At 38.8% G+C, this 27,847-nt stretch overlaps 1 protein-coding gene across 1 annotated transcript in view; it reads left to right on the plus strand.

Moving 5' to 3' along the window:
• dnah5 (dynein, axonemal, heavy chain 5) overlaps window positions 1-27,847 on the plus strand; it is a 118,197-nt gene that overhangs the window by 46,328 nt on the left and 44,022 nt on the right. Inside the window, exons 48-64 of the mRNA XM_088084040.1 lie at window positions 994-1,235; window positions 1,699-1,875; window positions 2,164-2,368; window positions 2,608-2,750; window positions 9,140-9,274; window positions 10,258-10,380; window positions 10,659-10,872; window positions 11,138-11,361; window positions 13,287-13,485; window positions 13,632-13,804; window positions 14,603-14,733; window positions 15,782-15,935; window positions 21,879-22,146; window positions 22,868-22,991; window positions 23,436-23,543; window positions 24,452-24,566; window positions 25,473-25,649. Coding sequence (XP_087940166.1) covers window positions 994-1,235; window positions 1,699-1,875; window positions 2,164-2,368; window positions 2,608-2,750; window positions 9,140-9,274; window positions 10,258-10,380; window positions 10,659-10,872; window positions 11,138-11,361; window positions 13,287-13,485; window positions 13,632-13,804; window positions 14,603-14,733; window positions 15,782-15,935; window positions 21,879-22,146; window positions 22,868-22,991; window positions 23,436-23,543; window positions 24,452-24,566; window positions 25,473-25,649 — 2,912 coding nt within the window. The remainder of the gene's footprint in view (window positions 1-993; window positions 1,236-1,698; window positions 1,876-2,163; window positions 2,369-2,607; window positions 2,751-9,139; window positions 9,275-10,257; window positions 10,381-10,658; window positions 10,873-11,137; window positions 11,362-13,286; window positions 13,486-13,631; window positions 13,805-14,602; window positions 14,734-15,781; window positions 15,936-21,878; window positions 22,147-22,867; window positions 22,992-23,435; window positions 23,544-24,451; window positions 24,567-25,472; window positions 25,650-27,847) is intronic.

Consider the following 27,847-nt stretch of genomic DNA (forward strand, 5'->3'; position numbering starts at 1 on the left):
TTATGTGTGTTTGCTTTTATGTGTCAAAATATGCATCTGATGTACTCAGTGTATGTTCCCATGCTGTTATGCAAATCCTTGAGCAGGATGTATTTATGTGTTTGCTAATTGTACAGCCACTATGTGCTCATATAGTTCACTTTTGCAGCTTGTTAAATTGAGCAGACACCAATTTACTGTAGAAAAGTAGGCAATGTGGACAAGATTGAGCGAAGAAATGCTGTGTGAAAACAGGTTGACGCATTGTGACTCAACAGCTGCAGCAAAAGAATCTCAAGTGTGATCTATTTTAAAGACGTCTGTGTAGAAATGCAGCTGATATCTCATGTGCATGAAAGCTGCCGTGTAAGTAATAAATTATTTTGACTCCATACTGATTTCTTTGGTATAAGGCCAGGGAATTTAGGTCCGTGATCACAGAACAATGTAAAACGTCTGCATCCGACCAATTGAGCATGCTTATTTCACAGGAGCATGCCCCACATTCATTATTGACCAGCAATTATACTGTATAATTTTTCCCTTGAAAGGTCTCTGTCCTCAAGCTGAGAAGCACCTAATTTGGACACATGCCACTGGATGATGTGCGGAGAACTCTGTTTCAGCCAAAATAGACAATAGATCCAATAGATACAATAGATACAATAGACAGTCTTGTTTGTGTTGTCGAGTTTTTCTATTATCATCATCATATCTGTTGTATTTTGTATGTTTATTTTGGTTCATTCCTTTCTTCAGAAGAGAAAGTAGACTTTAATTTCTATTCTAAAAACATCAAAGAGGTAGAACCAGACCATATGAGCTAGGTGGTATTTTTAAGTCCTTAGTGAGCAAACACAGCAATTCACCTACACTCATTTATTTTAGTAAGAATTGTGTTGCCACCTTTTCTGATCACTAAATGCATATTCAGAGGCCTTTTCAGCCTGCGGACTAGCAAATTGTGGTTGAAAGCTCGAGGTCAATTATCATGTCATATTCATGTCCTCTTAGGAGAGCACATCTGGATAGTCCTGGATGGACCAGTCGATGCCATCTGGATTGAGAATCTGAACTCAGTTTTGGACGACAATAGAACTCTCACACTGGCAAATGGAGACCGTATTCCCATGGCTCCCAACTGTAAAGTGGTTTTTGAGCCACACAACATAGACAACGCCTCTCCAGCGACTGTATCACGCAATGGCATGGTGTTTATGAGCTCCTCTGTGCTCAACTGGAGCCCGATACTGGAGGTAAGTCGACTAATTGATCAACTTATTTCAAATATTTTTGTTTCCCTACAAAGAAATTGTGGCGCCTATGGTTTGCATTATTACAGTATGCACCTGTAAAGTAATAACTAGATTAGTGTTTCTTAAAGTGTGCTCTGTTGCACCCTGGCGTGACTGGAGGTTGTACAAAGAATACAGCAACATTTGTCATATTGTTGTCCATTTTTTGTGTGTTTAATAAGGCTTCACATCATTAGGAGATTGACAACATTGACATGATGTGTTTTCACATGTATCAAAACTAAAAAAAAATAATAAAAAAACAAATATGAGTTGGTTGGTTCAGAGGACTTGGTATTTGTGCTGCATCTAAAAATTCACATCACAAGGCTATAGTTTTGTTATCAGCACATACACACTGCATTGTGTGAGACTAGTGTAATTCCTTTAATCTGAGCTATGATGTTGTGGTTGTTCTTCTCAGGGCTGGTTGAAGAAACGCTCCCCCCAGGAAGCAGAGGTGCTGAGGGAACTCTTCTCTTCCTCCTTTTCTGAGATCTACCGCTTCAGTGTGCAGTCACTAGAGTTCAAAATGGACATGCTTGAGGCCTTTGTCATCATGCAGTGCATCAACATGCTGCAGGGACTCATACCACCAAAGGTAAGTGCACAAACGTTCTGAATTCCCATCCATGGGGCTGACTGCACTCAGACAGCACTCACTGAATATTTTAATTAAGAGGTTAATCCTATTGTGTCTTTTTGGATATTTTATGCACTTTGTTACATGCTCTAGAGGTTGGAACCCATCATTGTTAGTTTCTTAAGACATTAAAAAAAAGAAAACTCTTATGTATGTATATTGTTTTACTTCTGATGTGCTCCCCTCCTCTTTTAAATGTGGTTGTTTAAACAAAGTCCTTGATCTAAAGTAGTTGTTACTCAACAGGAGCAGTGTGGTGAGTTATCCAGAGAGCACCTGGAGCGGCTGTATGTCTTTGCCCTAATGTGGAGCACTGGAGCCTTACTTGAACTGGATGACCGGAAGAAGATGGAAGTCTGGCTCAGAGAAAATGATAATATCTGTCTAAACTTGCCAGACATTCCTCTCAACAGTGACGGCACCATGTTTGACTACTATGTCACAGCAGATGGTATGCATGCCTTGATAAACAGATGTTATCACTTGTAGATTAGATGTCTGGGAATATCAAAGCTGCTCGCTGACAAGCAGAGGCATTATGCCTCATGTTGCACTTGATTTTGAAGCAGATGTACGTTCGTACATTCATCAAACCGTACAGTGAAATATAGAAGTGTCACTGTCATATTTCTTTCTTATGCATACACCAGGGTGTATATTTTAATCTATGCACATTTTTTTTCCTCCAAGGTCAGTGGGTCCACTGGAGCACCAGAGTGGAAGAGTATGTTTATCCATCTGAATTTACCCCAGAGTACAGCTCCATCTTGGTCCCCAATGTGGACAATGTCAGAACAGACTTCCTAATTCAGACCATCGCCAAGCAGGGCAAGGTAAGGTTTGCCAAATAAAAAACTAAACTAGTGTATATCTACATACTGCCACCCTAAACTTAAAGATTTCATTCTTAAAAGAGCTGTTACAACTCATGATGAATTTGAAAATATCTGTTTGATGTCTGCTTGATGTGCTGATATCACTGATATTTTTATTGACTAACAATTTGATGTTTCAAGTAACACATAACCAAAAAAACAGCTGTGAATAGGAACATTTAGTGTATACAAATCCTTCTTCATAATGTCTTTAAGGCTTATGATGAGGGTTTTAGAGAGGCTAGTGCCCGTTCAATCTCTTCTCTATTCGGTGTATAATGCCTCATTTATTCTTGGATACAGCTGAGTAGACACACACATGCACTCACTTCAGATCAATAACATGGTAGCATGTCTGAATGCAGCACGGACCTACTAAAAGACCATATTAAAATATTGTGGTCGATACTCCACTTGAAAGCCCATCAAATGGCACCACCAGCGTGGCATTTATCAATACTGTCTGTGTGTATTTGTATGTATGCATGTGTGTAAGAGTCATTCAGATTCATAATGCCACGAGAAGAGAGTGGGGAGCCTCTGTAGGGTGGTTTGTTTATAAAGGGGTGGTTTGTGTGTGGATGACATTTCATTTTGGAGGCTTCCGCAATTCCATTTACTTTTACCGGGCAAATTTGCATTTCATCTAAATTGTTGGCAAAAATGTAATGATCTGGAAAAATTATTAATTACATCGAGATGTGATAAAAGGCCATAATATTAAAAGCATATGTCTAGTACACAGACAGCGACCTTCCACCTCCAACAAATGGATCTGTAAAACACTATTATTTGTTGTTGTCATAATGATTAATTGACAGTGATTACTAATGAGTGATAAAATTTTAAGTCAGTGAAGTGAATTGTTATCTTGAGACCCAGACACACCAAACCAACATCAAAGAACTAGTGGTGACGAAGATAGACTTTTACACTGCACCATGTTGCCTGTGTCTTGGCAAAAAAGTTGCACTTCAACACAATGCAAAGATTACAGCCAACTAGCACATGTTCTCTGCCTGCATGAGAAGAAATGAGTCTCCATACTGGCAGGAGATGTTTTCTGTATTTGTCATTTATAAAAGGGAAATGGGAAGACCAACATAAATTTATGCCAGTCAGAACATTAACAACACAATGTTAATAGAACAAAGCATATTTACAGTGTGCTAGTGAACAATAACACAAATGATTACAAACCATTTCTTAAAAGAACTCAATGGCTAAAACAAGATCTGACTAGAGCGAAAGATGTGGGACACACTGCAAATACTAGGGCAACAGACGCTCACAGATGGCCCAATGTCCACCATTCCTTGGTAATTGTTAGTTTTCAGGATATTGTCCACGTAGCTATCCTCCTCAAGGATTTGGCACTCCTCTTCCAGGTGAGTGAATGGTGGTAATCTTGCTGTTTCTTGCATAGCCATCTGAGCTGTGCTGGTTGATCACCAGTGTTGACTCTGGTGATAGCATGCTTGCCAATGTCTTCCTCCTTAGTGTTTCTCCAGGGGAATTTCTAAAGGTGCATCTCTTGATCTTCTAGCCACACAGAGTTTTACATTTTCCGAATTACCCCCAGAGTTGCACGCACTCCTCTTCTAAACCTGAGGAGAACTACCTGGATTTGTTTGAGGACATCTGGCCCTTTAGTAGAAAGTCCTTCATACTTCATGCTGTTCCATTCTAGGCGGACTGGTGTTATTACAGAATCAGGGTTTGGTGCTACCAGATGGCTCACATATCAAACAGGTCCTTCCAGTTATCCAACATGTCTTTTGTGAGTTTCTTTGCTGCTCCCCTCTCAACCATTTCATGTGCCAGAGCTGCATAGGCGGTCTGTCAGTCCAGCTCTCTTCTCAGCTGCTTTCCATTTTCAGGAAAGTGGCCGCCACTCTATTTTTGTTTGTGGGAAGAGAAGTTGGGTCCTCAATCCAAGGGTACTCTGGTGTCCCAGTGTGGTGCATCACTGTGGTCATTGGCCTTTACATAGGTGAAGCATTACTTTATAATCTCAAGCTCTTTTTCCACGATCAGCATAATTTTTTTCCCCCTTTCCCGCAATGGCACCCACCCACATCTTAAATAAGTTCATGAGCTTTTTCTGTACCCTTGGGCATTTTGATTCTCACTCTGAGTAGAAACTTTCATAGCCATCCCTCTGACTCCAAGGATGACCAAAGTGATTTTTTCAATCCTCAGCCTCAGTCTGTTTGGCAGCTTTGTGGGTGATGTAAGTTGTGTCTAATGCTAAGTCTGTCGGGTTCCAATTTTTTTGCCTTGCATTGGCGGTGACTTCTTACAACTGACTTACTTTACAAAATATATTTGTTGTACTTTTCTTGTATTATCTTATACAGTAAGAATGCAACAGTTACACATGCAATAGAGACACACACACTTGCACCATCATAAATTAGGATACAAATTGCTCAATATACATAATATACTTAAACACAGACACACACACATGCACGCGTGTGCGTGCACACACACAGAAAACAAAATAAATAGAAAAACTCAAATTTTTCCTCCACTGTTTACAAATGCTTTTCAAGTGAATCTTACATTTTCATCTGTCATGATAGTCATGTATGGTTCCCAGAGCTTGATAAAGTCTTTCTTCTTGCACTTTGCAATGTACGTTAGCCTTTCCAATTCCATATAGCTAGAAAGTCCCTTTATCCACATTCCTAAAGAAGGAGCATCCATACTCTTCCAATAGAGTGCAATAACTTTCCTGGCTTGAAGAAGTCCAAACTGACTTCTAGTAGCATCAAAAGAACAAACAGCTCTTCCAGACCATTTGTTCCCGTCAGGCTGAAGGGATCCTTTTCAAGACAGGTTGCAATTGCTTTCACATCTGCATTTTTCTGCCATTTCTGGGGAGAGTTTAGCTATGAGTTGCTCTTGTTCCTCTGTAAGCTGATATTTATCGGTGGGCTGATGTCTTACTCTGCTGACTCTTCTTCCTCAGTCAGCTTCACCCTTCTTGGCTTACCCCTTTGGACAGAGAAGACAGAGTTTCTGCAAAAGTAGTTACCCCGCCAAGCACCTTTGTCTTGCCCCCAGCTTGTTGACAGCATTCAACTTTTTTGCTGACTTTAGTTGTTTGAAAATGAAAATGATCTCTTATTCCCCCTCATCTCCACAGACAACACAACCTCCATCTTTTCTTTTTGAATCCGGTGGATATATATTTTCACACAAATTTCTTTTCTGTCTTTTCTAGTTTTTCTGTCATTCTCAACTACTCCATTTTTCCATGATTTCTTGTGTTTCCAGGAACTTCAGGAGGGTATTGAAATGGTTGTCAGGTGTGACACTGTTGCTGGGTTAACCCTTAAAACTAGCCAGTCCTTAACAGCGCCTGGTAGCTTGCTCTCCATAGACTTGGTTACAAGGTACAAGGTAGATTTATTTGTCATTTTTTCAAGAATTGAAATGAAATTAAAGTTGACCCTAAATCCTGCTACATCTTTTGGTGTCGAAGGAGGAGTTGAGGAGTCTCACAGCCTGGGGAAAGACACTGCTCCATAGTCTGGTGGTTTGGCAGCAGGTACTTCTGTATCTTTTTCCAGATGGTAGCAGGGTGAATAGACTGTAGCTGGGCTGGCTGCTGTCTTTCAGTATCCTTTGGGCTCTGTGACTATCACTGAGAGCCCATCTTGAGGCTCTCAGTGATAGTCGTTCCAAAGAACCTATAGCTGTTCACCTGCTCCACCGATGTAGACAGGGGTGTGTGTCTTTGCCTCCTTTCTAAAATCAACAATTAGCTCCTTGGTTTTACTGACGCTGAGTAGCAGGAAGGGTGCACAGAAGAGTTCTTGATAGCACCTGTGTTACCAAGCTCTGTAAGGTCAGCTTTGGCTTTCTTCCCAGTCTGGATTAGATAAGTCGCTTTTCTTGACTGATCTGCTTTTAAGACAGGAATCTTTTCAAGTTCTTCAATTATTCTAAGGCAATTGTAGCTTTATTTCCATAGATGTTTTCAAGTACTCTAAGCATGTCTTCAGCAGTGTTCTATGGAAGCGGAGGTCTTAAAATAGATGTTTCCCCCTGCTTATGTAGACTCTACCAGTCTCTCTTTTAGCAATGGAAGTCTCTTTTGCAACCATGGAATTTAGGCAGACTAGTGGGTTTAGGAACAGTAGGAATGGGTTGTGCAGTTTGTGTTGCCCCAACATTTACTGCGACTGCCACAACTCTGCCTCACTCCTTTTCTACAATTCTTTGTGCTACACTGAACCTTGCCCTCCTTGCTTTGAGCTTGTTGTTGTGCTTTCAGGCTCTTTACTCTACCTTCAAGGTCTGCCTTTTCTGATTCAGATATCCATAGCACCGTAGCTGCTAGGCTTTAGTTGCTTCTTGGACCAGCTTCCCTGTTAAAATCAGCTACATCTCACAGCTGTCCAGATTCACAGCTGAGATAGGTGTTGTTGCAGCAGCATCATCACAAGTTCTCTCTGCTTCCTAGAGTGCAGCCGTCAGTTCATTTTCTCCATATCTGGGCCATGGGTTGGTTTGCACTATTTTCCTGACCTCATCCAATCTTCTTGTACAGTCAGTAATTATTTTCTCCATGGTCAGCTTTCTGCTTCTTATCAAGCTATGCTTCCAAAGCATCCTTTGATTCCTCCGTCTTCACTGTCACAGCATCAGGTTTCCAGCTGCAGAGTGTCTGTCGGGTTTCAGCCGAAATGCCTGTCTGAACTGGCATAGATAACCACAGAGGACACTAGACAACTTCGCTAATTTCTTTAACATATTGAAAAGTTGATCTTTGATGTATGAGCGTTAGGTTGAAAACTTCAAAGAAAAAGAAATGTACATCATGTCAGTTAATTCAGCCAATAAATTCACGGCTTGAATAACATAAACCACGTTAGGTATGTCGATAAAGAAATCTTTGTCTTCAATAAATTCACATAATTTAAGTCATGACTAAATCAAAACATTTCTGTCACGTTGAAAACTGTATTTCATTTAATCAGCATCAAGCTGTGCCAGATATTTATTAAATGAATTTATTGCAAATTTTAAATATTTATGATTAGTCTTAAATAATATTTTTGCCCCTGTGAATAAGATTTATGCTCTTTTCAGAAATATTGTCAATAAATGTCAAATTGTCCTTAATCTAACTTTTATTCCAAGCAAAACCAATCAGTATTAATGAGTTATAATCATAAACCGCATCAATCAGTCACTTAAACAAATACTTGATTCAAATATAAATAAATTTAAATCATGGCCTAGTCCTTAAATAATTTAAAAATAATTTAATTTACACCTAAAATCTGAAATATAATTTCTGCAATCAAGCCAGTCTGTCCACAAACAAACAAAATCATATAAATAAACAACTCGACCACAGATGACTGCATTAAACGCCTGTGGACAATCACATTTTATGTAACGCATAAACATACAAATTACAGAAATTAAATGATATGCATGAATGAATGAATAAATGAATGGATTGCTAAGATTCAGAGAGATTTGAGGAAATGGTCAACACTAATATTAGATTTTAGTTCAAGAATTGAGACAGTGAAGTTGAACGTGTTGCCGAGGCTGTTGTATCTTTTTTTGTCTTTACCAACCAGAATCCCAGCTGGTTCTCATTGTAGAGCGATGGAGTATGTGTCTTACTTACGTTGTTTTCTTCTTTGAAAAAAGACAAATAAAAAGTTAAAAAAAAAAAAAAATGAATGGATTGCTGTGGACGCTTGCCAAACACTGCTCGTGCTACATAATTAACATGGCGGTCAGGCATTATTTACTGTTAAAAAACATATAAGATCATATACGTACCAATAGCATGTTTTTCTGAGCATTGATGCAAACTTTTCTCTGACATGTTTCTCTTCTCTTCAGACAAAGGAAGCACACCTGCACAGACAATATTGATTACTCTCTCTCTCTCTCTCTCTCTCTCTCTCTCTCTCTCTCTCTCTCTCTCATTCTCTTGCTTTCTCTGAGTCTTTTGGTTTATGGCTTAACATTGACCAACGGTCTTGCTTGGTGCGTCTGAGTCCAAAGAATATCACAAACAGTTTCTCTCTGTCTTATGTGATTTCTTGAGTTTTGTATTTTGGCCTTTTATTGCATATATGCACAGTTGAAGCTGCTTAGCTGAGGACATCAGGTCACAACAAATAAAGTTTGGTAAACAGTTCAAATCTCAAGCCTACCAGAATAATTAACGGCAATTTCATGTTGCAGTTCAGTCATTTTGACATTACATTGCACTGAACTTGGATCCGTGCATATCGATTTGTCTTACATGCTGAAATGTAACCCTGACAAATAAATACATAAATAAAATATATGTACATTTTTAGGCTGTTTTGCTGATTGGAGAGCAGGGAACTGCTAAGACTGTTATCATCAAAGGCTACATGTCAAAGTATGATCCCGAGGCCCACATGGGAAAGAGTCTTAACTTCTCTTCTGCTACCACACCACTCATGTTCCAGGTAAAGCTGAACTGCATGTTTACTTCCCTCTAAATTAACTTTCCTCATTCTTTGCAGTTTCATTTGAAAATTGACCCTCTTCATCTGTGTTAACTTGTCATGGATTATCATGAGCTTGTGAAGTAATATTGATGGATGTCTGGACTGACTAATAATGTGTAGGCTGGAGAAAGGACCACTCAGTACGATTAAGTAATGTTAGTTATTGTGTTTGTCCAACTAAAACTGGTCTTTTAAAATACATGTAAACATGTAAGTCTCACTGAAATCGGACTAAATCGATTTTTTTTTTCGAAATCGGACTAACACACCCAAATAAATTGATTGGCAGTCAATCTGTTCTGTCATGTTAACACCTCAGATTTTAACTGGGCTAGGCGTTCTGTGCTCCTAGTTGCCATGCCGGCCTCGTCAGTGTTTATGGATAGGAACTAATTGGCACTTACGAGGGGGAAAGGGGTGCTCCAAAACGGGTCAGTCCCACAACATGGAAGCCAAGTGATGTACTGCTGTGGACGGGGTCGCAGCAAAACATACAGACACCTTAAAAAAATCAATATCATTTTAAGTGTAAACTATATTGGAATGTTTTCTCCTCTTACCTTCTAAAATAGCTGAATCAAGGTAGCGGTAAGCCAGCAACTCTGCCGTTCAGCAGAGTAAAATGACTGTGTTTCTCAATGAAGTCACAGGCTTAGGGGCTTTAAATCCCTGTTGGGTAAGTGCTGATTTAAGGCCAGGTAAAGCGGTGAAAATATTCTAAATATAGCTTAGGCTACACTTAAACTAATTTGGAATTTATACTTTGCATGTAAACGTACTGACTGTCTCCCCTGTACTTGGCTAAGCTGCTCATCAGTCAAGCCGTTACTATGGATTTTCTCTGAGTGGAAGTCAGATCTCTCCTTCACTTTTTGCTGTGTTTTTCTTCAGCATTTGTGTTCTCTTATTGTTGTCTTTGCACCCCCTATTTCTCTTTTTAGAGGACAGTGGAGAGCTATGTGGATAAGCGGATGGGGACTACGTATGGGCCGCCTGCTGGGAAGAAAATGTCAGTTTTTATAGATGATATCAACATGCCTGTAATCAACGAATGGGGAGACCAGGTTAGGAATCATTTTAACATGAATTAATTGAAATACTAAAAAGACCTTTTACTGTCTACCTCAGTTAATGGTATATTTGTGGTTATGTACTTTGTTTTGGAATCAAATGCAAGATAATTTCAATTGAAGTCATTTTTAATGTATATTATCTCAGGCAATTTCATCTTTCCCATTTTAGTGAAATGATCTCATGATAACTCCAGATAACTGAATGCTTAAATGAACAAATAAAAAAAAATCCTCTTGGTTTAAACTCATTTTCTGGCCCTTCGTCATAGGTGACTAACGAGATTGTTAGGCAGCTGATGGAGCAAAATGGATTCTTCAATCTGGAGAAACCTGGAGAGTTCACCAACATTGTGGACGTTCAGTTTCTGGCAGCTATGATCCATCCAGGAGGAGGCCGTAATGACATCCCACAGAGACTGAAAAGGCAGTTCTCCATCTTTAACTGTACTCTGCCCTCCAATGCTTCCATTGACAAGATATTTGGTGGGTAAAAATAGTTTATTGGAATAATTATTGATTTATGATTGATTTGAATGAAAACATTTGATTTATGTTGAGGAATGTGTTAACAAAACTTATAGTGATGACACTACAGTGCCATGTTATTAAAATATTACTAATACTGAAGTGACTCAAAATTTACAAAATCTCATGACCCCTACAGTAGTTTTCATGTCTTACATTTTACATAATGAAATGCTTTCACTTTCCCACCCTAAACTGCACTATCATTGACCCAATTCTGTAGGTGTGATTGGTGAGGGCCACTTCTGTGTACGCCGTGGTTTTTCCAATGAGGTTCGAAGCACCGTACCTCGTTTGGTGTCTCTGACCCGTCGTATCTGGCAGTTGACTAAAGTCAAGATGCTTCCAACTCCTGCCAAGTTCCACTACATCTTCAACCTTAGGGATCTATCCAGGATCTGGCAAGGCATGCTGAATACCAGTGCTGAGGTGGTCAACTCTGTCGAGGTGAGAAAACAGAAATGTACACCTAATTAAAAGTTTTTTTGATAAATGTAATTTCTAAAATGTCAATTCATAATGACAAAAGATGGCTAATATGAAGGGCACCTCCCAGGATCAAGTAATATCAAAACCTCTCCAATACACAATACCTGCATTTGATCCTTTATGTACCCCGATCTAGAAAACAATGATCATTAGTCTGGTAGTGCTCGCAACTAATCACAGCAAGCACTGTTCAATTTAATTATGACGTGATTGGTTCGCTACCACAACAGTGACATCAGATGCAGTCTTTGGTGTGGTGAAGTGGAGCGTGGTGTGTTTGACAGAGTTGGTAGTTCAGTGTGCCTTGATGCCATCAAACTGTTGGAAAGTATGGCTATACTGCACAGATGTGGTGTCTGGTATCATTTGACGCAACTGAATGCTTGCATCCACATGATGGATACTATTGGTATCTGTATTGCTGTAAGGGTATTGGTATTGTATTTTTTAACCATACCCGGCCCAAGTTCATAGCTAGATTATACAGGGAAAGTATTGCAAATGTATCTAAAATGATTAAAGCATCTGATTTAAAGCTCAACTGACAATAACATTATTGTAGTCAGTCCGTCAGTCATTTTCTTTAACCGCTTGTCCTCGTAAGGGTCGCGGGGGGGTTGGAGCCAATCCCAGCAGTCATCGGGCGGAAGGCGGGGTACACCCTGGACAGGTCGCCAGACTATCGCAGGGCTGACACATATAGACAGACAACCTTTCACGCTCACAGTCACACATAAGGGCAATTTAGAGTCACCAGTCAACCTGAGCTGAATGTCTTTGGACTGTGGGAGGAAGCCGGAGACCCCGGAGAGAACCCACGCAGACACGGGGAGAACATGCAAACTCCTCACAGAAGGGCCCCCACCCACGGTCCAAACCCCGTTAACATTACTATAAACAAGCCCAAATAAGTCTCTCACAGCATGTGTGTTCTAATAATCCAGCCTTGGCTAAAATATAGGCCATTGCATGTAATTGCAGGTTTTACAGTCACTAGGTTACAGCAGAGATGTTACATCGTTTCCTCCAAAAGTCTGGTTTCTTGTGTATGTGGAAACATATCATAGATAAAAGTAATACAGTATAGAGCAGTGTAGTGTGTTGCAGAGTACTGAATAACAGACAAGAGTAGTGTAGAGACTCTGAGAGAGAACAATGAAATCCTTATGTGGTAGAGCTAATGTATAACTGTTATATATTAACACTGATTTATTTTAATTTTTGGAGAACTACAGAAGTGGTCGTCTGAAGAGACAATAGAAATTCTAGTGTTGCAAGCTCAGTTCTTGCTGAGGTGTCCAACTCCCTGTTGGGTTGTGGCCTCACTGAATGATAGGGTACAATAAAATATATTTTCTACCTTGGGTTGCCCTGAGTCTAGCAAACATCCCTGCTGAGGCTTACAACTCAACTAAGAGAACTTAGACTACACAAGGCAAGAACAGAATAAACTAAAACACTGGAACAGAATACAAGAGAATCCAGTATGTGCAAAACTTTCCCAGGCTTTTATAACATGACCAGGCTGCTCTTATGTGCAGAATTCATACAATCAATACATCTAATTAGTGTCTGACTTAATGGATCTCAGTGCAAACAAATGATCCATTGTGTCTCAGTGCTTTTCTTTGCTTATGTGAATCTTTTTTACCAAGTCATCAAACTCAGTCAATGTTTCCATTAAAGATTAAATGTTTTATGCTACTTGTCATATTGGCTGTGCTCTCTGCACCTTTGTATGCAGCAGAGCTGAATTAGCTAATTCATTTGCAACTCTGACCTGTCCTGCTGGCTTGTATTAGCTGACAGACTGAAGAGAAACTTTCCCCAAATAAGGCTTTTGACCTTACAAGCTTTAATAACACGATTTCAATGTGTTACAGGTACTACTGGCATTGTGGAAGCATGAGTGCAGTCGTGTGATAGCCGACAGATTTACCATGCCTGAGGATGTAGAGTGGTTTGACCAGGCTTTGGCAAAGCTGGTAGAGGAGGAGCTTGCTGAAGAACACAAGAACATAGTGGACTATGGACTTGACAGATACTTTGTCGATTTTTTAAGAGATGCACCGGAGGCTACAGGTACCGATCAATAAAAAAAGATGCAGCACTGGAATATTTCAGCATTGCTGTTGTTCTCTCTTGGGAAAAAAAATAGAAATACAGAATATACAGAAATATGCCTTTGTATTGTGATAATTTTATTGTAAAATGTTTTTTCTTCAAAGGGGAAGAGCCGGAAGATTCTGACTTTGATTTGCCCAAAGTGTATGAGCCTATTGAGTCATTTGAGAGTTTAAAGGAGCGTCTGAACATGTTCCTGAGCCATTACAATGAAAGCATCAGGGGTACTGGCATGGACATGGTCTTCTTTCAGGATGCTATGATACATCTGGTCAAGGTACTTTATGACGTTTTTGATCATTTTGCCAAATTAGGGTGATAAGAGTGATTTAAGTTAATAAAATGTAGTATTAGCAAGGAAAGATGTGTTTTCCATTCCAGATTGACCGAGAAGTATTTTGAAAGGGCAAGTATGTATCTTTTAAAATAGGAATATTAAAATGTGCATGCACAGAAACGACATGTTGCACATGCAGCCAAACTCAACAAACTCAGAGTAAGAGCCTTAAAACTCCTGAAATTGTGTCTCTGACTACACAACAATTGTTTCATAATTAATAGTAAAGTCTTCTGCATTTGAAAGCCCTCAGATGTAACAAGACAGTCCTCAAGCACAAAAATATCCTGTTTGTGACCACACAAACACAGGTTTTGGCCATAACTCAAGAAATCATATGTAATTATGACAAAATTTTGCACAACTGTAAATTGAAGTGGTGACATTTTATATCTCAAAGGTCAATTTAACTGTGACATCAGATTGTTCTGCCAAAACACTTGTCAGGCCATTATTCAGCGACATATCTCAGGATCAAAAGAGGACACCTGGTCAGATACTGGTGAAACTAATCTACAGCAACATCCGTATTTGAAGCATTGTTTACTGTCATGGCTACATATGAGTCTGGACAGACATGGATGTAAACTGTAACTGCAATCTGACTGGACGTGGAGCCATTAAAACCTGTGAGGCAGTATTTCTAGTTTGCTCCTCCTTTTTACACTTGCAACTTGTCACATATAAAACATTCCTTATTAATCTTTGTTTTATGTTTTTGTTTGGTTTTATTTGTAGGTGTCAAGAATAATCCGGACACCAGGAGGAAATGCATTGTTGGTGGGTGTTGGGGGTTCAGGCAAACAGAGCCTGACTAGACTGGCCTCATTCATAGCTGGATACAAGATCTTCCAGATCACTCTCACACGGTAATGCTCACATACTAAAGGCGTGTATACACACACAAACACACACCCACACCCACACACACACACACACACACACACACACACACACACACACAAATATCTGTGACATGTAGTTGTTTACAGCCCATGACTTAGTCGCTCAATCATTTTAACCCCTGCAAAGCTTAATAAATTCTGGAGGGGATGTTTTCAGACTACACTAAAATCAAATAGAGAAACAAGAAGACCTCTGCTCCTGGCCTCTTTGCAAATATTTTTTAGAGTATGTCTACTCTGTCTCAGCTCTGATGTTTTAGAAAGACTTATCATTTATCTTTCAGGAGCTGTACTCAGAATGAATTAATTTCCAGCATAGGATACATTCTGGAAAAAATATATATATATTTTATGATATCTTTGCAGCGCCACCCCCTCGTGAGTTGAGTCTTCTCTTTGAGACATATATATATATATATATATATATATATATATATATATATATAAACTCTCCTTTGATTTAACTCTGTCAATTTACTCAGCTTGCACAGTCCTACACTTTTTCTTTTTCATTGTTCTGTGTCTCACTATGGCCTCTGTCTCGCTCTCCCAACCTGTCAAGTGTTTTTTTCCCCCTCAGTCCCCATGTGCAGTTGTCACTGTCATATTTCCCGTCTGCTCTTTTCCTGACAGATTTTAGTGTTTTGTATCAATATGAATGAGCCTTTGGAGCTTACAGTCCTCTTTGGAGAGACAGTCACCTTTTTGATTTTTCTCTGCTTTTTCTCCTCTTTTTACACACACACACACACACACACACACACACACACACACAGACACACAGACGCATTACAGCATTGCACCTTTTTAATTAAAATAATCACCAACTTTTTAATTGCTATCATGTAAACTATGAAATACTATCATCCTATCTCTGTTACTCAGTTGATTTTTATGCATTGGGTTTCTCACCCATGTTTCTATGTGACTAATTCCACCCATTAATCTTCTACCTTTACACTCTTGCTTATATTTTGTCTCTAAGTGCATATTTATTTAATTGTTTTGTCAGCTCATACAACACAGCCAACCTGATGGATGACCTGAAGGGTTTGTACAGAACAGCTGGTCAACATGGCAAAGGCATTAGCTTTATCTTTACTGACAACGAAATCAAAGACGAGTCCTTCCTCGAGTATATGAACAACGTCCTGTCATCTGGAGAGGTAAGGAGCATGCACATGCATAAATGTTTACAGCCATATAAAATTATCTTATATTTGAACTTATTAACTGTGTAAAAAAACAGACCCCTTCACTGAAAAACAAAATTCTAACCTTTTTGATATACAGGACATATCACCATCTAAGAAATGCCTGAGCATCTTTGCCTTGGAACTGTAGTATATCAATGACAGTCTCAAAAAAAACAGATTTAGACAGCCAGGGTTTGTTACATCACAAATCTAAGAAACCATCCTGGCAACTTTCTAAAAGAGAGGTATCAGAAGTTAAGCCTAGTGCGGCTATGTATCAGTATTTTGAAAGCTAAGTTTCACTTACACTTGTTAGAGCTGGTGTTCAGAGACAAAAGTTATCTAACATTAGCAACACATCATACGCTGTTAGATAATATAGTCAAGGTGAGCAGATACACTTGACCAGGCGAGCATCTGAGAGGCAAAATGATTTGTATATCTATAGATCTGTGCATACTAAATAAGGCAAAAGTATGGAGTCAGATCAGAGCCATTTTAAGGCATGAATAGAGGCCAGGAGAGAAACTTTAACAAGAATTGTAAAAGCAGCTGATGATGCTGGCCTGAGATTCTGAGAGTTCAATGACTCAATAGTCCCCACAGCAGAAGGTTTGTTGCGGTAAAGTAGGAACAAACGTGGGAAATATGCATTATGATTCATAGGGATAAGATGGGTCAACATAAGGGCATTAGCCTTTAATACTTTCAGTAAAATGTACAAAATGCATCAGGTGTGCTAAATGGACACTAAGAATAAGTACAGAGAGCAACTCATAGAATAATGCATAGAAAAAAAAAACATTGTTACTGCTCTGATATTATATTGTGCAGAATTACTGTTCTGAGAATGGTATATTCAGCTAAATATTCTCTATAGCATGCTTTATACACAAACATACCCACATGTTTTTATACTTAAGTCTTGCCGATCAGTGTAATCCACCAGAGATGTATAGTAGGGGTGATAACAAAACTCATAGTTCAGTTCGATACGGTACAGTGGTATAACGGTTTGGTATGTTTCTGGTATTGCTTAAAAGTAGAAATACCACAATAAATTATCTTCATGATAGTGATTCATAAAAATCAATTTCTTCATTAAAACTAACAAAATAAAGTATGATCTCTTTTTGACCTTGAACAAGTATGGAACTGGTACTATACCTGAATGACCCTCTTTTTAGAGGCATATTAAACAAAAATAGCTCCTTATAATAAATAAAATGTGGCATGGTAGTAATAAATAAATACAAACTAACTAAAGAAACAATTCTTTTTATGAAGTACCAAAGAAAATTCTGTTTTTTCTTTTAAATGTATGAATTCTTACATAAATTGGGCTTTTGTTTTCCTTCCTTTACTTTTGAAAATACTTGTTAAAAAGAATGGGAACAGTGTGGGAACTGTGTAGTACTGAGTATGGCAGGCGAGCTACATCCCATGAGCTCTCCTCATTCTTTAAGTTCAATTAACACCCTAATAAACATCTCCGTTAAATGCCACAATCATATAAACAAAAGCTAAATAGCCATCGCTAGCAGACCTTTCCGTCTCTCTGGCAAGCCAGCTATCCAGCCCCCAGCAGTTACAGCTCACTGTGGGTTTGTGCTTTGTGCTTTTCGCTAACGTTAGCTGCTGGTAGCTGCAAAACAAGCAGCTATAGCTGCAGAGCGGCCGTCACTCCCTGGTCTTGGGTGTATGTGCTACAGCGTTAGCTGCTAATAAGAGCTGCACATCGGCTCGTGCTTCAGTTCAGGGGTCATGTATGTTACCGTGTTACTGGGTTAGTTGCAAAAGTTCCAAAATGCCTCCAAATGCCAGACCTGCTGGTTATTGGAGAATCTTCTATTTCTAGTCTGGTAATGGCGTTACAAACCATCTTGCAACGAGCAAGCTTAGCATAGAGTGTCTTCCAGTATGTCTCTCTGGAGTAGTATGTTTTGGTTTCGGGGTGGGAGGGGCAGACAGCAGGTTGCCTGTTGTTACACCACTAATGTATGGAGTGGAAGAAAAACTGATAAATTCATTGTTATGAGTGGTGCTCAGAGGGAAAATATGGAATAATTATGTTTTGATAAATGCACTAGCATGTGTGGTTTTACAGCAGTTTTGATGAACAGTTTGACTCAGATACTAACCGGCACATTGACATGATCTAGCTTGTCAAGCACAAATGCCTCAATTATACTTTTATTGTGTTGCTGAAGCTGACAACTGGCATTCACCCCCAAGTGAAACAAATGTTTCATGACTGTGATACCAGGCAGCAACAGCACAGACCCAGAGAAGAAAAAAACATGTTGTCTCTTTCTGGTTTATGAGCAGTGCGGTTTATCTCAATTCAATCAAATTAAAAAGCAAATTGCATTTTCGCTGTCAATACGATAGCATTTCACAATTATTTTCTCATCGATTTGGATGTAATGAATTGAACCTGTAACTGGCAGGAGGGACAGATACAGCTAGGTCTCCTCTGTACTGCATCACTCTGCATTTGAGCTACAGGATTACCTTTGTTTCTACATTACTCTGTAACAGCAGCAACAGGAGCAGAAAGCTCCAAGGTCCAAAAGTTTACACATTTCTCCACTGCAGTCTGAGAATCATCCATTGTACTGGATCCGGTGGTTGTCGTTTAACTGGGGCAAAAAAAGCATTTCCAAAGTCCTTTCTTCAAAGTATTTTCTAACTTACTGTCCTCTTAAACTCCATCTTTATTGTGTTGTCCCTCCTTGTTCCCACTCATTCTTTTTCTCTTCCTCTTATAGTTGTTTTGTCCTCTGGTTTTTCTCCTCCCTGTATGCCCCAACCATTTTCCCTTACTGCCCTGTCTTTTCCCTCCTCCTCCATTCTTACTTCCTATAGTCTTTATTGTTGTCCGCTTTGTTTCCTCCACCTCTTCTCCCCCTCTATTATCCTTTCTTTTACTCCTGGTTATTCATGGGCCTCTAAGCTCCTTTCTCATCATTCATATTTCATTTACACCTCCTTTCAAATAATCCTTTCTCTTCCTTGCTTGCTCTTCTAATCTATTTTCCTCCTGACTTGATTTTCTTCCTTTTTACCTCCTTTTCCTTCTCCTTCCTCCTAGCTGTCTTGATTCATATTTAAGGGTTTAAGGACAGTACTACAGAAAGCTAAAGCAATGACCTTATCACTAAAAATGCCATCACAATAAAAGAAACAGGGACCTGTGAATGGCAACTTTAAAGATGAAAAAGCTGAAAAAGTGCTGATCAGTGCATGATCATTCAGGAAGCTCAGCCTGGTATGTGCTGATTGGACCAGTCTTTTGTTTGCCTTTACAAGCCACAAAATAATGTAGGCACATTTGAGAACAGCACCTAACATATGTCAGGACATATGTTAGGTGCTGTGCTCAACAGATTTTGAGAGAAACATAATTGTGTGCTAGGCCTCTCTTGTTTTTTTTAATATGCACAAGTGAACCAGTTATGATTTTACACATGCCTAATGTCAAGCTATTATACAGTATGTTGCTTCCAGGTACTTCTCCATCATGCTGCTCCAACTGAAGCTTCATGCTGACATAGGTGTCCTGCTGCTTTTCACCCGCCTTTTCCCAGCTCCCACTGTTCAGATGTTTTGTTTTATGATCTTTATGTAGTTCTAATCAAGAAGCAACAAGCTGTGAAGACAAGGCGCCGTCTTACAACAGCAGCATCTTAATGCAAAACATAAAGCCACTTGCATTTCTTCTTACATTTTACAAATTGAAGACACATCACAAATAAATTTGTATTGCTTACACAAACACATAGAAAGTGAAGAGTATTTTAGGAGGCTCAACTCCCATAGGTGTGATGGTGAAATGTTTTTTATGGATTTTATCTGGTAAATCAATATCAGTAAATATTACATACATCATACATTTTTAATGTCTATGATAGGAATGTTTGATGCAACACAAGTCATTATTGTTGAACTATAAAATAAGCTCCCATTAACACTGAAAAGTCCACAATTATTTCTACAAAGGCTAATTTGATATTATGAAGGGAGGGCAAACTACAGGGGATAACATTATTTTTTAAAAAAGGAAATAGTTTCCCAAAATAAATGAAGACTGTCCAGCAGTTTAATGGAAAGAAATGTGTAAACACTGGATGTTTTTTAAACAACTTACAGATGTAATTCGGAGCAAAATTTTCCCCATTTTCATTACCTATTAGGGATGACAATTGCAGGTGCACAGAACTGTTCTGTCTCATTCATTTCATTCAAGCTTTATTATTTAGTATTTTTATTTTAATATGCAATTTGGCCCTGAAACAGAAGTGTTAGTTTTTCAGCATTTTAGCACTATTGGCAACCAGCCCTCGGTGTTTAATGCTTTTTAAGTGATTTTTTTCCTTTTTACTTTCCCTACACTTCCTAATTTTCACCCAGTTCTCTCAAAAGCTCAACTTTTGTTTACTTTTTGTTATTTACCTCTTTTCTTATCTTTTATTCTTTATCATCTTCTTTTCCATTTGCTAATTTTCCTCTCTAATCTCAGTTTTGCTTTCTTTTGCTCTCCCTGCCTCATTATGATAGCATCCCTATCGTCCCTCCGTTCCAACTCCTCCCCAGTTCCTCTCCCACCCTTCCTGAATATCATTTTAGGCAGCAGCTGCTTCGGAGGCAAATAGAATTGGGGACCAGAGTGTGTGTCTGGGTGTTGTTTGTGTGCAGGTGAGAGGTTTGTGTGTTGTGTGTGTGTGAGGGAGAGAAGTTGGTGTTGTAGAAGTGTTAGGATGACTGTGTGTAAGAGACGGTGACAGAGATGAGAAATAAAAAGGAAGAGCGAGCTGTTAGTGCGAGGTTGTTGTTTATGTGAGAAAAATGCAGCAGATGGTTTGAGACATGGTGCTTCTAACCACAACACCACATGCCCCCTCAGGGCTCTCTCCTGCTCTCTTTTGGCAACTAGGGATTTAGTGGGAAAGGTGCAAAAAGCAAAGTGTGTGTGATATTTCATAATGATTTTTTTTTTTAATTCCTCAACACCAGGATGGACACTACGGTGTCCCTATTAGGACATCCTCAGGTCTCAGAGTCAGGTGTCATAGTTAAGATGAAAAGGCATCAGGTCTTAGGAAAACCTCCGCCAGATGTCAGACAAAATGGCCTCAGGAAATGGGCTTGTGCTTTTCTGAATTTTTGTTTGTCAATAATTGTCTCCATGTGCCTCAAGCACAAATTAATATTTGAAAATTTAAGCTGAAATGGCTCTGCATGAGAAATCCCAGATCAAATAAAGCAATCATAAGCATGCGGTACTTTTGTCAGATTAGAGTAATGAGTGAAAACATTGGAAAAAAGTGTTATGGTGATCTGTAATGTACTACAGCCACAATTACTGCTTACTTGCCGTGGATATTAGAGATAAAGGAGACATCCTAAAATGGTGGAAAGATTAAAATGCATATCTAGGTTTTTTGTACACAGAAACTAAATTTAAAAAAACTGTTAAAATACAGGGATGGATGTAAAACAAAAGCATTACCCACATACCCAAACTGTGGGAGTCCAATCAATACACTGTTTCATTGCTGGTTCCTGCTGTACTTCCTGTCAGCTACTGCATTAACAAACATATCATCAGGATATACACTTGTTTACACCTGATTTTAAAACACCTTTCAGTGATCCAAACACAAATGGACACATTGCTGTTCACACCTGTTTCTATCATGCGTCTGGAACTGACCAATTTTGTTTGGATTTCATTACTGCCTGTTTCACTTAGGCTAGAAGGTCAAAGGGCTCAGTGCACAGTTATTATATCCACATGCTTGTTAGCTGCTCTCTAGTCACATTAGCAGTTGTGTTGGTACAGCTGGCAGTAGAACCCAGAGAGATCATTTAATTTGACGTTAACATGCGATTGTGTGTTTCTATCCTCAGGTATCCAACTTATTTGCTCGTGATGAGATTGATGAGATCCTAAGTGATCTCATTCCTGTCATGAAGCGGGAGTTTCCCAGGCGACCGCCTACAAATGAAAACCTGTACGAGTACTTCATGTCACGAGTCCGACATAATCTACATGTTGTTCTGTGCTTCTCGCCTGTTGGGGAAAAGTTCCGTAACCGGGCGTTAAAGTTTCCTGCACTGATATCTGGTTGCACCATGGACTGGTTCAGCCGGTGGCCAAAAGATGCTCTTGTTGCAGGTACATTTTACTTACAGTTTATATTTTATATTGATATAATCTGCTTATCTAATGGTGGTATTTGTTCCCCTGTGTGTATACATCCCTGTACTCTAATCTTCCATTTGTAGTGGCTGCTGTTGTTTTTCTCAGTGCTGTAAAACCTGATAAAGTGCGATATTACCACACTCAATTATCACACCATCAGCTTGTTCACAGTGTCCCTTGTGCTGTCTAATTACTAAAAGTCAGAACAAAGTTAGAACTTTTCAAATTGTCTTAGTTAGACAACTGTAGTCATGCTGTGGGGATTTACTGACACCATTTTTTCTCATTTATCTTTTGTCTATTATTAATCTTACAAGCATTGCTACAGAATGTTGCTTAGAAATGCCTTTAGCTGATACTGATAGATTGTAATTATTTTTTCATACACACACAATTTTAACAAGTCTAATTCTATTAGTTATTTTAAATCTATGTGGCTCATTTTGTTTTGATAAACATTAGCTTGCAGCTCATTCTTGAAGTATCACCTGCCCTTCTGATTCTTAATGTTCCTTCCGCATTTTGTTAAGTCAGTCGAGAGAATGACACAGATGTATTAGTAATACATGTAAGAAATAATCAGTAATGACCCCACTTGCAAAATGATCAATTGTAATTTCTTACAGTGTAAAGTAATAAGCAGTAAAGAATATTTCCGCACTAAACTCCACTTAATATTTTTCTCCCTCCTCAGTTTCAGAGCACTTCCTGTCAGTCTATGACATTGACTGCTCACCCCAGGTTAAAAGTGAGGTAGTCCAGTGCATGGGTTCCTTCCAAGACGGCGTGGCAGAGAAGTGTGTGGATTACTTCCAGAGGTACAGCATTTTGTTAAATAAACTACATCTCTGTCTCTACGACGGTAGTAATGAACTATACACTTTATAATTGTTCTTGTAAATCGTATGTAGCACAAGAAGATGTCCTTTAACACTAAAATCTTTCTTCATATATATATCTAAACGTAATATTTTTAGGACATTTTATGACTTTAGTGGAGAGCTGACAGTAGAGAGAAGACAGGAAATTAGAGGAACTAGAGAGATGGAGAATGACATGCAGCATCTGGACACAAATTTGGGACGTTCCTATTCATGGTCAGCGCCCTAACCACCACACCTAGAGTTTATGGCTTTAATTTTCTAGAATAAAGGTTCTATTAAATGTGGATTAAAGGTTGAGTTTTGAAACATTGTGCAAATATTTCTACTGCTATTATATATGATATGAAATCAACCCACTGTAATCTAATTTAAATCTAGATACCGACGCTCCACCCATGTCACACCCAAGTCCTACCTGTCCTTCATTCAAGGCTACAAGACCATCTATAAGGAGAAGAGGTCTGAAGTCCAGAACTTGGCCAACAGGTAAACAGCCTCATGGGATTTAGCTAGATATTTGTTATACCTGTAGTGACAATGTTAACATACTATATCACTTTTTACACTTTGTAGACTTTAAGATGGTTTTTCATTTACTTTAGAATCAGTACCTCACCTGCTGTATATTTTCTACTTCTCCTGAAGTTAATGAGGATTGGTTTTTATAGGGTGATGTTTACAAAAATTTTAATATATTAGTAAAGTTGTTGAATCTTAAATCTCTAGTCTTTCTTTAAGTCACCATGAATGGCCAGTCATAAGTGAGGCATTAATGAGAGGCATGTTCAGTGCACATCCTGAAAAATAAAAGCTATTTTCACAGGTAGATTTTTAAAGAACAGTGTCCCAGAATGAACCCATTCTTAGTCAATAGTTATCAAGTCTCTAAAGGCACAGACAGTGATGGATGATCATCTATATCCTAATAAAGTAAGCTGTCATCAAAAGGGCCAGTCTAGAACCATCAATTATGAGTCATTTTAGAGTACTTCATTAAAATACATCACAGATCTCATTTCTGTGCAACTTTTTCATGATCTTGAGCTCTTGTCTGCTCACCAGCTGTCCCCGAGCCTTCAAAGATTGATTGGCAGCTGCTGAAGGGATGTCATGACATTGAGAATTTTGGTCAGTTGCATGCTACAAGCTGGCCACGGAAGAAAACAGTTTTCCTGTGAAAGAATTTACAAGTATGTCCACCATCTGCTGCCCAGTGGACCAAAAATTGTCAGAATAACATGTAGTTCATTTTGAAAGTTTGTGGATATTTACAACAAACACCTCTAGATGTGCAGATGCCTCTCAGATAGTCTAGCACATACTAGCTGGGTCCAAGACATATGCTGGAAGTGCATGTGATTTACCCAACAATGTTTAATATTTCTTGTGTTTAGGATGAACACTGGTCTCCAGAAACTGAAGGAGGCATCAGAGTCTGTAGCAGCTCTCAGCAAGGAGCTGGAGGTGAAAGAAAAGGAGCTACAGGTTGCCAATGACAAGGCTGATATGGTAGGTTTCAGCCAGGAGAGTTTTTTTTTGTTTGTGTGTGTCTTTAGGCTTAGAAAGTGTCTCTCAACATATATACTTAAAGCAGTTGGCTTTTTTAGTTGGCTTAATAATTTATCAGTATTTTAAATAAATCAAGTTGATGCTTTGGATTGAAAAATCAGCACAGCTCATACTGTCTTTGTGTGTCTGAGTATGTGTATGTGTTTATATTAATATTTGCTTTCTGTAGGTGTAGCTTTATTTGCAGGTACATGTGGGTATGCATGACCAGCAGTGATGTTAATGGTGTACCTGCTTCAGGATAAATTACTGAATAAGTAAATGACTGCATTAGTCACTACTATACTACTACTATAATAATTAGAAATTGGAGAATAAAGAGGAAAAGGGTGAATTCCTTTTCATTTTGCTGGATGTTTTTTTAAATTCTGGAAGATTCATTTTTACTTACATGGTGAAGCTCCCGCAGTGTGTGAAACAAGACAACCTCTGTTTTACAATTATAATTATCATCGTTCATGTTCATGTTGACATTCCTGGCTATCCTATGTGTTTTCTTTGAGCAAGAACTGATATTAAAATTTGATACAGCAGAGCCAACATTTTATTCCCAACAGATCGATTTTATTCTGGAAATCTTGCTCCTGATTTTTTTCTCTTAAGCCTGCCACTATTACTGACAGTGCTACTTAATTCTCGACATTTTAACTTTATTCTCTTACTGCAAAATAAAACAAAAAAATTCCCCTTCTCATTTTCCCCTCATGTCTGGCTTAATACTCTTCTGTAAATAAGTGATAACATAAATAAACATGACATAAGCAGTTTTTGTTTTAATAATATTAAAGAGGTAATAAAAGTTGCAGTCAATTCATGGCCATGTTTATTTCTTGTGCATAAATCCAGGTGTTGAAGGAAGTGACAGTAAAAGCCCAGGCAGCAGAGCGAGTGAAGGTGGAGGTGCAGAAAGTGAAGGACAAGGCCCAGGCCATTGTGGACAGCATCTCAGCTGACAAAGCCATCGCTGAGGAGAAACTAGAAGCTGCCCGGCCAGCTCTTCAGGAAGCAGAGGCTGCACTGCAGGTATGTGACTGCAACATTCAGGAGACACTTTGGAACAATGTATTTAACATTCCCATCTCCCTCCTGTGAACAGATTTGTCATTTCCAAATGTGTTCGTTTTGTAAGAAAAAAAACACAAGGAATAATGGGTAGCCCTCACAAATTATTTATAACAATTAACATCTTCTCATCTCGGATGCTGTAATTGAACAGATGTTCTTTATCTTACTTCAACTGGTCTAGTATGCTTTTATTAACAAGACTGCTGTTACCTCATTTCTGCATCATTAGTTCCAGTTACTTGTTAATAATAATAAACAACTTTATTTTTATAGCACCTTTCATCCAAGAAATGCAGCACAAAATGCTTTACAATAATAAAGGCCAGAAAGGCAATTCAGCATAAAAGACATTTAAAAAGCAATTTAAAACAAAAGTTAACTGCTTAAAATCATAACATTATTCGATAATATCCTAAATCATCAAATCAATTAAGATAAAACTTTGTTGGATTCAAAATATACTACTGTTTGTCTACAAAGCACTGCATACTTTGGCTGCATGATCTCCCATCCCAGTATTGCACAACATGGCTGCCAACTGGCAAAAAAGTTACCAAGGTTTGTTAGTAGCTGCACCAAAATTATGGTGTTATCTCCATCTTTAAAATTGATTATCTCAGTCCATTGGTATATACTCTTTGAGTCTCTGCCTTTTAGCTTTGTTTGATTATTTCTCTTAACTGGATGCAAACTGGTGGGGGTAAGACATTTTGTTTTATGCATCTTTTCTTGATTTTCTGCTTCATATGTGTTATTCCCTGTCAGTAATATACTATTATCAGTGGCTATCACTTTCATGTAAAGCACCTTGGATTAGCTGTGATTAAAGTGTTTGATGGCAATGCATTATGTGTTCTCCACAAAATACATACAATAATACGTAAGGACTCCTTTATGCTAATGTGATTATTATTAACTATAACTGGATAACTGTGCGTAATACTGTGGAATGCCTTTGCGTGTTATGAAAATAGTACTTGCATTGTCATATTTTCATGTTTCTCTTTGGCTTACAATTTCATTCAAGCTTTCTGTATCATGTAGTGCCACTCGTCGTGGTGTTCTCTGCTGCCACCGCATCCTCCAAACATAGGGCTTCCCTAAAACATAGCCTGAGGCTCAGAAATTGTCAGTAAACTGCGTGTTGGAGCAGTTTATTGTGCCCTTCTGTGTGGCTTAATGTCTCCCCCACCAATGGTTTTCTTGCTCTCACTTCATGTTGCTTTAGGGTGCCACTTAGAGCACTCTGTGACTTGCTGTGTGTAGCTGCATGCAGGTTCTGCCTACAGCCTTCTCACCCTGTGTGTGTGTGTGTGTGTGTGTGTGTGTGTGTGTGTGTGTGTGTGTGTGTGTGGGTGTGGGTGTGGGTGTGTGTGTGTGTGTGTGTGTGTGTGTGTGTGTGTAACAGCGGGTGTGTCTAAAGTTAGCATGGTGCTCTGGGGCTGGAGCTGCGTTTTAATTAAAGCTGTCCTCCTGGGTAGATGGTTGCGTACAGATATCTTGCTGCTGCAGAAAGAAACCTTATATTTCCAAACAGGCAAACCATGGGCAATATCTCTGGATTGATGAGCTTGCATTGGTGCAGTGGAGGGCTTTAAATAGAGCTGATGGTGCATACGACTACAGTGTTGTTTAGACAGAGATACTCATTCATGAGGCTTCTTCACTTCTACTGGTTACATTTTGAGAGACTGAGACATCAGTAGATGATACACCACAGTGTAACATGATAATTATTATGGTCATTTTCAGTTTGACATACCTGGATGGTTGATATGAAGCTACACAGTACACAAACTGTGTACTGTAAACATAACTCAGTTATGTTTGCAAGTGCATTTTGGAAATGCTGTGAAGTCGCGCTAACAACAACAATCACTTCCAGGTGGACAACTGACTATTGATTTTGAATAATCGTTAAACTTGTTTACTACTGTAACTGTAGCATTTAAAGATACATAGATAAACACAGTGGTCAGACCTAACTGATGTTTCTGTTGTGCTTATTTTTGGTACTTTGTTGTTTTGCAAGTAACTTTAATAAACTAAATCTACCGAAAAAAAACAATGTACTGCTGGGGATGTTGGTCGTAGCAAAATGTACTTTAGCCAGCTAAAAAATCTGTGTAAATGTACCCTATATTTGTAATGTTTTC

Source organism: Plectropomus leopardus, chromosome 11, assembly GCF_026936395.1.
Source record: "Plectropomus leopardus strain MGB_pleo_1.0 chromosome 11, ASM2693639v1, whole genome shotgun sequence".
Classification (NCBI taxonomy): domain Eukaryota; kingdom Metazoa; phylum Chordata; class Actinopteri; order Perciformes; family Serranidae; genus Plectropomus; species Plectropomus leopardus.